Source organism: Vespa velutina, chromosome 14, assembly GCF_912470025.1.
Source record: "Vespa velutina chromosome 14, iVesVel2.1, whole genome shotgun sequence".
NCBI classification, from domain to species: domain Eukaryota; kingdom Metazoa; phylum Arthropoda; class Insecta; order Hymenoptera; family Vespidae; genus Vespa; species Vespa velutina.
In genome coordinates, this window is record NC_062201.1 from 4,361,172 (window position 1) to 4,373,031 (window position 11,860).

The 11,860-nt window shown below is 36.2% G+C and overlaps 1 protein-coding gene across 16 annotated transcripts in view; it reads left to right on the forward strand.

The window, feature by feature from the left end:
- LOC124954026 (potassium voltage-gated channel protein Shaker) overlaps positions 1 to 9,490 on the forward strand; it is a 130,948-nt gene extending 121,458 nt beyond the window's left edge. For 9 of the 16 annotated variants that reach the window (XM_047506238.1, XM_047506236.1, XM_047506237.1 and 6 more), the window contains 4 exons: positions 786 to 915; positions 5,326 to 5,516; positions 5,604 to 5,777; positions 6,104 to 9,490. In XM_047506238.1, the coding sequence (XP_047362194.1) occupies positions 786 to 915; positions 5,326 to 5,516; positions 5,604 to 5,770 (488 nt within the window). In that variant the 3' untranslated portion in view covers positions 5,771 to 5,777; positions 6,104 to 9,490. The other 7 variants (XM_047506233.1, XR_007102415.1, XM_047506241.1 and 4 more) reach the window with 7 other exon arrangements.
- The last annotated feature ends 2,370 nt before the right edge of the window (positions 9,491 to 11,860 follow it).

Below are 11,860 nucleotides of genomic sequence, written 5' to 3' on the forward strand. Positions count from 1 at the left end.
TGAGTCCAAGCTATGTTTTATTATTTCTTTCTTTCTCGATACTCTAAGACGTTTTGTATATATATATATATATAAAACGTTTATATATATATATATAACGTGTATCATATGTCGATAATAATATTACCCTTGGGATTTAATATTAATTGGAGTGTTTAACGAAATAAAAGGAGGACGGATCATATAGATTCTTGAGGGGAGACTCATTGTTACGACCGCCAAACTGGATGAATCTAATCGACAAAGATTTGTCGTAATACCTAACGCTAATACGTTTCTAGATCCCAAGGAAAGATCGAAATTCGCATTTAACCATAAAGGCATTATTATACATTAAAGGCATTATATACGTACATGTAATATACGTATGAATGAAGAAAGGATAAGAAGGAGGAAGACTCTAGGAGAACGAAGACCTCTCTATTCCAATACGATGATCCATGATATGGCCTGAGACCGATGAGAAGGAGGGAAAAGAATAACGAGAGGAAAGGAGACTCTGCCAAAGACGTTGTTCCAAGAGACACGCGTAGAATCGAATGGTGCTAAAAACACACACCACTTGAACCATGCCTTCCTCTTGTCTGCCTTTCAGGTGTGGTGCTCTTCTCGTCGGCGGTGTACTTTGCGGAGGTGGGCAAGCACAACAGCCAGTTCAAATCGATACCGGACGCGTTCTGGTGGGCGGTGGTCACGATGACGACCGTGGGCTACGGGGACATGAGGTACAGAGCCACCGGGGGCATTAAACCCACTGAACCGGTGTTTTCTTCCTTGCATTGCAGGTGTGGTGCTATTTTCATCGGCGGTATACTTCGCGGAGGCCGGCTCCGAGAATTCGTTCTTCAAGTCCATTCCGGACGCGTTCTGGTGGGCCGTTGTCACGATGACGACCGTGGGCTATGGTGACATGACGTATGATGTACTCACTTTCACTTAAGACTCTAGTTAATGCCCGCCAAAACGAACACACGCACCACCAGCGTCCGCAATTCCTTCCAACAACTACTTAAACCTCCTCTACTCGGCGTCCCTCTAACGCTATCTTCCTGGGTACTCGACCCCTCGAGACTCGAACCCACCCTAACGCGATCTACTATCCCTCTCTATCCTCTTTCACACGTTCGCTCTATCTCTCTTTCTCTCCGCCTATCTCTCTCTCTCTCTCTCTCTCTCTCTCTCTATCTCTCCTTATCCCTCCCCCCTTCTCTCTCTCTTTCTATTTCTCTTTCCCTCGCCATCCTCTTCAACCGTGAGCCAACATGCCCTTGTTTTCTACCTACCCTCTTTACCCTCCATTGACTTTCCACCTACTCACGACTACACCTACCTTCGTCGTACTTTCTTCTCTCTTTCTCTCGTTCTCTCCCTAACGTTCTTGCGTTAAAAGAGGCTACGGAAGGAAGACGAGAGTACTCTGGACTCGGGATCGAGGACTCCTAACTCTAACCTCCACGATTTAATATCCCAATAGGGTTCACGCTTTTAAAGTCAAATCCTTTGATCTCTGCGATATTATTTTTTGTCCTCTATAACAATTCTTTATTATTATTATTATTATTATTATTATTATTATTAGTAGTAGTAGTAGTAGTAGTAGTAGTATTATTATTATTATTATTATTATTATTAATATTATTATTATTATTATTATTATTATTAATATTATTATTATTATTACCATTATCATTATCATCATCATCATCATTATTATTATTATAATTATTATTACTATTATTAGTATTATTACTACTATTATTATTATTTTCATTATTTCTATTGGATTTTATTAGTTTTATTTTTAACGTCCCGATTAGAAAGCCAGTCTGTAACACTTTGTGTTCCGTACATCGACCAGAATATAGAGGTTAACGCATTGAGTCCAGGACATTCTACAATACGTCCGCCTTATCTGTTTGAGAAAGTACAAGCTAGTAAATGAAGCTTCATGGAGAGTAGAGAACTCAACGAGGCTCTTGTCGTTCCCTATTGTCGAACGTTGATCAATGAGAAGGAAATGTCGAAACATGATGCGCTTCGAAACGCGATGGCACAGGTGCCAGCTTGTCTCCGTTATGACGGTACTCGGTTTTCGTTGAAAAATTGAAAAAAAAAAAAAAAAAAAAAAAAAAAAAAGAAAAACAGAATAAAACAAAACAAAACAAAACAAAAACGAAATTAAAAAAGGAAAAAAGAAGGAAGAACGAAAAAAAGAAAAACAAGGAAAAAGAATAATGGAGAGACAAAAAAAATATTTCAATACGTACGTTATTCTCCATTATTTTTTCGTGAATTTCTTTTCACTGATAAAGGGACTTTATCGGTACTTCCCATCGGTTTTTGTTTTCTTTTTATTTTCTTTCTTCCCCCCCTTTCTCTCTCTCTCTCTCTCTCTCTCTCTCTCTGTTTCTCTCTCTCTCTAGCTTTACGTTCGTGATACCCGACATTCGGTACTATTTATCTAATGAGAAATAGAAGGGAGAGAAAAGGACTCGAGATCTCTGGTGTTATGGCCGAAGGAGCTTCCTGAGCAATTGCTTCCCGTAAATCAATAAGTGTCCTCCGGCAACCAGTACAGACTGCCTCCTTGGAAACGCCCCAAGGCAAAAAAAAAAAAGAAAAGGGAAAAAAGGAAGAAGAGAAAAGAAAAAGAAAAAGAAAAGAAAAAGAGGAAAAAAAATCATAGGGATTCGAAATAGCAAGTGGTGGTAACTTCGATTCCCTTGGTTGTCGTATCGATCGATTTAGAAGATTAAGACCTTCGCGTTAAACTTTTTCTTTTTACCACCAATAATACTATATCTTTCTAACCCACTTTCAAAAGCTCTACTCCCTTTGCTCGGTTAGATTGTATTCCGTTGATATTAATTATGCAAACATTATTTGTGGCCAATCAGCGAATTAGATTTTATTCCGAGGTCAAGCTTTATTTATTTAATTATTTATTTATTTATTTATTTATTTATTTATTGGTTTGTTTGTTTATTTATTTATCTATTCTTGTTTTTCTTTTTTCTTTATTTTTCTTAGAACATTAGAGATATATATATATATATATATATATATATATATATATATATATATATATATACCTATTTCAAATGTCTATACTTTCTCGAAAGAATGAAATGGAACATGTATTTAATCTAAAAAATCAATATGAATATCGTGTCAGGGTCACGTATATAACGTTAAAGTTGTACGTTAGCGAAGTTTGTTCTCGTTTTGACGGATTTTCTTTCGTTATCGCGATCGATCTAATATTAAAGGAAAAGAGAAAGTCGTTTATTGAATTTTTTAATCAACGTCGACATATTTTAACTTTGACGAATTTAATCCGTATCTCGAAACCTAACCCGTTCCTAAATATTCCTCGTCACGAAAACATTTTATTCTTAAAATCCACTAATACAGTTTATTGCATTTGAAATGGTTTTTCTGTTTCTTTTTTTTTTTTATTTTTTAATCCCGAAACACAATTACTTTTGAAAATTAACTTTCTTTTCATTTTCGTTACGAATAATCCAATGAAGCTACCTTTGTGTGTGTGTCGTGATTTAACAAAATAATTTACCAATATTTCAATTTTTCTTTCTCTCTCTCTCTCTCACTCTCACTCTCTCTAGTAAGTTTTTCAAGATAATTAAAAAAGAAAAAAGAAAAAAAAAAAACAGAAAAAAAAAAGAAAATTAAGAGAGATATATCCATGCATGCGTGAAGTCTTCTGCCTGATAGTGCCCGGCATGTCGCTGAATTTCTGATTTTTTCAACTACTTGTACTCTTATCGATATTATCATTTTATTGATCATTAGTATCTACATATATATCCCCAATTTTCCTTATACTTGATACCATCATTTTATGCGCCATCAGCCATGGATCACGAAGGCCCATAGTACAGTGACACCTGCAGAAATGATTTTTTCACAAACTTGATGCAACTAAATTATTTATTACAATTAATACATATAGAAAAGAATTTCGCATAAGTGCAGATGATGATGAACTAACGGAAGTGAAACTGGGTAAAGGTAAAATTTTTCAAACATATTATATATATATATATATATATATATATATATATATATATATATATATATGTACAAAATGAAGAACGAAATATTGATTAATGTAAAAAGTATTTTTTTTTTTGTTTGAAAAACTTTCTCCACACACTTCGATGGTAGTTTTTGAAGATTTGCAAATATGCGCAAAGATACATTTTATAATTTTCTACAGCATAGTCGAAATCAAAAAGCTCCGACGGATATACAATAATATTTATTATATAATATAATTATTTCAATCGAACAAAAAATTTATATGTTCTCTATGTCGTATATAAAAAATTATAAAATGTAATTCTTTAATATCTTTTCAAGTATCAACGATATCCAAACAAAATGAAATCATTTATTTCTTTTTTTGCCCGAGTGAATGGATTTTCGATTTTTCTATTTCATTTATATAATTTTTTTTTTCATAAATTATATATATATATATATATATATATTTATACGTATATACACATAATATATACATATGATATAGTTTATTAACTTTGCGTATTTAGAAGGATCACCAGCACGTAATGGCTATTTAATATCCTTTATCTTACATCATATGCATATATATATATACACACATACACACATATATATATATATATATATATCGCGATAGAGCATATAGATCGCGCATTATGAAGAAGCCTACTTAGCGAGCCCTAAAATTGGTCCTTTAGTTTAGTAGTCTAAAGAGCCGGCAGCTTACATTGGACGCGTATTGCAAGGTTATATGTACATACGGTCGTTTGAAAAGTGCGAAAACACGGAGACGGTCGGTATGTACAAATAGGGTGTACTTTTTAAAGTGATAATCAAGCATAGCTGTGATATACCAAAAATACCAAAAAGAACAAATCTTTTATATATACATACATGTCTAAATAAAATATATTTGGATTTAAATAATTGGAAAAATGATGTTTTCTCTGTCTCTCTTTTTTTTCTCTTTTTTTTTCTCTCTCTCTCTCACACACACACAATATCGAATTACATTAGAGTCGTATGAAGAAGAATAAAATAATTAAATAATATTAAAAGTATGAGTTTATGGTCGATTATTTCTTTAAAAGAGACACCCAGTGTACGAGTCCAAAACATACCGCATAAAGTAGAGAGCCACACTCGACTCGACACCGCAGAACTCACACAATATAGTGACACCACACCTAGCACCAAGCATATATACAAGAATGACCTTTACACGCTCTTCGCACCCAATTACGTGGCCGAATCGAGTCGTATGCTTTTTTGTTACAGGCCCGTGGGAGTCTGGGGGAAAATCGTGGGTTCCCTTTGTGCGATCGCGGGTGTCTTGACGATCGCGTTACCCGTCCCCGTCATCGTCTCCAACTTCAACTACTTCTATCACCGTGAGACTGACCAGGAAGAGATGCAGTCACAGAACTTCAATCATGTGACTAGCTGTCCGTATCTCCCTGGCACGCTAGGTAACATATATTTTTCAAATCTAATTTTTTGAAATGAAATAGTGATTATTCAAAATACAAATACATAACGAATCAATCTAAATTCAGGTCAGCACATGAAGAAGAGCTCGATGTCGGAGTCGTCGTCGGATATAATGGAGCTGGAAGAAGGCATTCTGGTGACGCATTCAGAAATTACGAAGAAGCCCAACTGCAACCCTCGCCACAATAATAATATTAATCCAGCCTGCATGAGCATCGAGACTGACGTCTGACTACTAGGTAGATCATCCAGCAAATTCGATAAGATTATGAATTATATTAGATTCGATCAATAAGTAACAAAAAAAAAAAAAAAAAGAAAAAAAGAATATATATATATATATATATATATATATATATATATATATGGAAGTGCGAAAAGCATAGTGTTATCGTTAAATAATTAATAAGTATAAAAATTTGGAGACTGCTTATTGATCAATCGAAATGGTATTTAGGCTATCCCTAGATGTTATCACCGTGGACACGATACTCGCATTTAGACGAGTAACAAAAACAGAAGGTCGAAATAATTTATATATTCATTATTTTATAATTGATTGCAGTGAAGGAGACGGTGGCAGCGTGGTGGCCGGTGTTGGGACAGTTGTCAAAGAGCAGCTGTAACTCCCTACGGTGCCTAACGTAGACCTCCTTCATATACATACACACACACAAAAAAAAAAAAAAACAAAAACAAAACAAAAATCCGTCGTGCCGCGCGCATGCGCGCAGGCGAACACGCGAGACGTGTTGCGCAGCGCGCGTGGCGCGCTCGATGTTCGATCGTGCGCACGCGCGTACGGTCTATGTCCAGTCTGTCAATACGAGGGGTGCTTCCAGTCCAATTGCCATTGAAAAGAGAAACGAAAGAAGAAAAAGAAAAATATAAAGAAAGGTATAGGAGGAAGAGTAGAGGCGAATGAAGAGAAGAGACGGTACGAGACGAGACGAGATCAGACAAACGAAAAGAAAAGAGGAGGAGATACGAGAAGAGAAGCAAAGAGGAACGACGAGACGAGACGAGAAAAGGAGAGGAGAGGAGTGGAGTGGAGTGGAGTGGAGTGGAGTGGAGTGGAGAAAGGATCTACGAATCGTTTGACGACCAATCGGTACGACAGCGAGCTGACTTCTTCTTCCGTGCGAAGAGAAGTGTGGAAGACGACGACGTGTTCGGGGTAAGAAGAGGAGGACGCTGAGATAGTGTGCATCATCGTCTGAGAATTTAGGAAGAAAAATAGTACGGAGGGAAGAGGGGAGGAAATATTGCGAGGTGAAATAGAAAGAAAGGAGATAGACGAATAAGATAAATAGGCGAGAATAGATAAGGATAGAGAGATAGAGAGAGAGAGAGAGAGAGAGAGAGAGAGAGAGAGAGAGAGAGAGAGAGAGAGAGAGAGAGAAAGAGTTGTCTGTCTGTGTATGAATGTATGAATGCATGCGTGAGAGAGAGAAAGAGAGAGAGAGAGAGGGAGAGAAAGAAAAAGACAGCCGCTTAAAAAGTGTCACGTAACTCGTCATCAGGCACTTCGGACGAAAGCATTCCTCGCGCGTGAATCCACCCCTCACACCACCGACTCCAGTGTTCAAGATAAAAAAAAAAAAAAAAAAAAAGAAAAAAGAGAAAAAAAAGAGGAAAGAAAGATAGAAAGGAATTATAACGAGGGAGAAAAAAGATATAGATAAGAGAACGAAAGGTGAACGGAAAAGGACTGTTAGAACACAAAATTTTCTTGCCTGCCTATCCTTTTTCCCCCTTCGAGCATCTCCACCAGAACAGCGTCCGATGATATATGGGGAGAGGCACGGAGAGGGTAAGAGGACGGCTACGGACCATCGGGAATTATATCGAATAAATGCTAATTGATTATTGTCGAATATAATAATTAATTGGCAGATTTGACGCATGACCGAGGTACGTTAAAATACGTTTTATCGATTAAGTAAGGGTGGACTGGTTAAACGGAGATTCGAGTGCGGCTGCGGAAAGAGTGGACGTGAAAGGGAGAAAGAAAGTTTGAGTGAATGAAAGAAAAAGATAAAACAAAAAAAGGTTAGAAAGAGAGGGGAGTGAGAAAGAGAGAGAGAGAGAGAGAGAGAGAACGAGAGAATTGATAGTGGATTTGGCAAGAAAAAAAAAAGAAAAAGAGGAAAAAAAACGGGCAAAATAATTCTAGGGGCAGTGTGTCTAGCGGTGGAAAAACCGTTCTACTCGTTTCTCCATATTTTTTACTGAGAGTGACAAATTCGAAGTACAAGTTCTTCGGCTGTATCGATTCAATTAATCGCGATAAAATGTTTCGAATGTTAAATTTCGTTTCTTCGACGGCGATACTGCATACTATCGTACATGCATAATAGATTAACATAAAACATAGTAAACGATCGCAGGCGTCGAAACGATATGGAATTCACGTTTACGAATGTGACGTGTGAAACGCAACGTGATACGAAATGTTAAAAAAAAAAGAAAAAGAAAAAAAAATCTTATGCAGTATTGCAACGCGTTACAGAGTCCGATCGGTGATATTATTTGATACGTGCGTATCACAGATTGAACGTCGTTCGATTAACTTTTAGACAAGTAAATGGAACAAGACCGTGTATCGAGATTATCTCGAATGTATGTACTTTTGGTATACCAATATCGACGAATCAATAAATTTCCAAATTTCCGATTGATGCGTCTAGCATAATCGTTAAGACGGTTGCTTCGTCGTAAGGAAAACAAAAAAAAAAAAAAGAAAAAGAAAAAAAAGAAATACAGAAAAAGCAAAAAAGAAACCAAAATAAAAGTGATAACGAAATTACGAAACAAAGAACATACGAACGAACGAAGGAAATAAAAGAAATAGCAAGGGAACGATATAAAAACAAAAAAAGGAAAAAAGAAGAGAGTGATAGTGAGAAAAAAGAAAAAAAAAAAAAACAGGATATTACTCTTGTTCGTGCGTGAGTCCCTAATCGTTCGATATTTATGCTAAATCGATATTTAGATAACTAAGCGATGGGAGATCCACGGCAAAACTATTTCGATGAACCGAAAAAAAGCGAGCAAGAATAATGATGGGAGGGAGGGGAATGATGGAACCTCACGGAAAAAAAAAAAAGAAGAAAAAAGAAATAAAACGATGCAAAGAAACGACATTATCTTCGACGTTTCGCTATACTTTTTACGGCTCAAAAAAAGGAAGTAACGTCGTGGAATCGCGATGACTGCCATTTTACGATTATCTCGCGTAGATCGTCCGAATTCAGCCAATCTCCGATTACAGATTACGATGATAATTAGTAGTCCTATTTTAAATCCGGATCCGCATTTGCAACTCGTATACCCTCGCGAGCTCTATTTGCCTTCATAAGAAAAAAAAAAAAGCAAAAAAGCAAAAAAAAAAGACAAAAAAAAATTCAACGCCGGTACTATCGAGCGGTCTGCCGTGACGTCTTACGCGTGCAAACTGCCAAAAACGAGACGATAATCGAGAGACAGAAAGAGAGGGATTAGAGATGAAGTAAACAGAGTCAAAAAAAAAAAAAATAAAAGAAAAGAAAAAAGGAAAGAGAACAAAGATCCAAAGAGTTAGGGATCTATTTTTGAGAAAAATGTAACGTCGTTGAAATTAATGAATAAAGGATTAAGATTTGCGAGGAAAAAAATGTGACACACGAAATGCATATATTGCACGTGACACGTTCGATTAGGGCATACGAGATTAATTAGTCGCGTTTCGATTCCACGGAAATCATCGTGCGAATTAGAAAAATTTCTTCGCACATAAACGGAGGACTTTTTTCCGTCCTCGAGATGTTAAAAAAAAAAGAAAAAGAAGAAAAAAAGCAAACAAACAAGCAAACGAAACAAAATAAAATAAAACGAAAAGTATGATTTCGGTGGATCAGAACGTGACTTTGAGCATCCCGCGCATCGATTTTCGATGTCGATGAAGAAAAAGGAAGTCTGAAAATTCCAAAGAACATTAGAACTACTTATGTACCAGGCGATTTAGCGGTTTATCAATCGTAGATCCTTAGGATTGAATTGTATTCGACAGATATTCGATCTTTCATTAGACGAAGAAAGATATAGTACGCATCTATTCTTGGCGTTTATTGAGGAAGCGACGAAGGTGAGAATGAAGAAGGGAGAAAAGAGACAAAAGAGAAAGAAAGGAGGAGAGAGAGAGAGAGAGAGAGAGAATGAGAGAGGAATGTAAGAACAAGAATGAAATTACATACTGTATGAGAAAGAAGAAAAGAGTGTACGAGTGGATGGGAATGAGAGAGAGAGAGAGAGCGAGAGAGAGCGAGAGAGAGCGAGAGAGAGAGAGAAAGAGGGGGAGGGGAGAGAAAGATGAACAAATGAAGAAAATAAGAACAACAGGTATATATAAACGGATGTTTTAAGTTACACGCTTTTATTACGATATTTGAACTTCTCGCCTCGCTAATTTAGTCGAAATGAACAAAAAGTATGAGATGCATCAAACAGCCTAGCTAAAACGCGAGAGAAAACGTGCTACGAAGGATATAAATTTATAAATACTAAATACCGTTATCACAAACACTATTATTATTACTACTATTACTATTACTACTATTACTAATATTACAACTATTACTATTATTTAACACTATTACTACTACTACTACTACTACTACTACTACTACTACTACTACTATTACTACTACTACTACTACTACTACTACTACTACTACTACTACTACTACTACTACTACTACTACTACTACTACTACTACTACTACTACACTACTACTGCTACTACTACTACTAGTACTACTGCTACTACTACTACTAGTACTACTACTGCTACTACTACTACTATTACTATTACTACTACGATTACTATTACTGCTATTACTACACCATCATCATACTATTACTACTACTACTACTACTACTACTATTACTACTACTACTACTACCAATACTATATTATTACTGGTACCATTAAACTAAAGAAAAGGAATCACACTTCAAAGTGGCGTTTAGAGAAAGAAAAATAAGTTAAATAATAAAACGCCATTATTCTCCTAGTTGGCAAAGTAGTTGTTAGAAGTACACACAGAAGTAGGGATAGATAGCGAGTACGATTTCGCAGAGACTCTCAATTTATCGATAATCGTGTGTTTCCAAAAAAGTCTTGTGGAAAAATGCAAAAAAAAAAAAAAAAGAAAAATGCCAACTGGTGGGCTCGTCTATCTCCGTCGAATGGAGGCGTACCAACTAGAAACAAATCGGAAATAGAAAACCGAGAGAGAAATAGTTGTTATTATAATGCGTTATTATTTCGTATTGAGTTTATCTATACGGCATATTCTCTATCGTCGTCCCGCCCTTTTTAGATCGGCCTTTATCTCGAAACAGTGTGGTGCCAGAATTTCTCGGGTCAAAGTTATAACCAAAGGACCATGTCAATTTCACTTCTTGGTGTATCTACGTGATTGATACTTTTTTCCTTGTTCAACTCGAATATCGAATCAATCTTTCTCGGATATAAACTCGTAGCGCAGTTCCTGCGTTGATGAATCTTGATACGTCGTGGATGTTAAATGAAACAAAAAGGGAGAAAAAAAAAAAAAGAAAAAAATAAATAAACGTTCAATGATACAGGAAAGTGATATAGAAACGTTGTCGCTATATTATAGTGAATTAATTTATATTGAGAGGAACGAGATAAGAAAAGAAAAGAAAAGTATAAAGAAAAGAAAGTTAATGTAGGAGAGGGAGAGAGAAAGAGTGAGAGAGTGAGAGGGGGGAGGGAGGGAGGGGAAAGGGAGGGAGGGAGAGAGAGAGATACGTTCATTCCACGATCAAGAATAATGTGCCAATGTTTCTATATTATTATTTCTAACGAAAGTTTTCCTCGTCGTCGTTCGACGAGTTGCCAGTTAGGGAAGTGCGAATTTTTTATCCAATTTATTCCGACCCCGTTATCGTCGTATTGTTTAAAAGGAAGAAGAAAAGAAAAGAAAAGAAAAATATAATACGAGCGTTCCCTCGCGTGGGTTCTAATAAGAATTCGTTGTTCTTCTCTCGAACGAAATCGCATCGGCGTACGTCGATGCTGGAATTTGACAATTAGACAGCAACGATGCACTGCCTTCACGACCTGTCTAAAAGCTACGATTTGATTCGACGACGCGCAAGAAATAAAAAACACCGACGTTCTTTCTCTTTTTATTTTCTAAATCAAAACCTTTTCAATTTGTAATTGATCATCTTCAATGTTTAGAAAATAAAAAGGAAAATTAATCGAATTTTAAACGCGTCTGATCGTTGCTTTGATACAGGCCACGCGAAT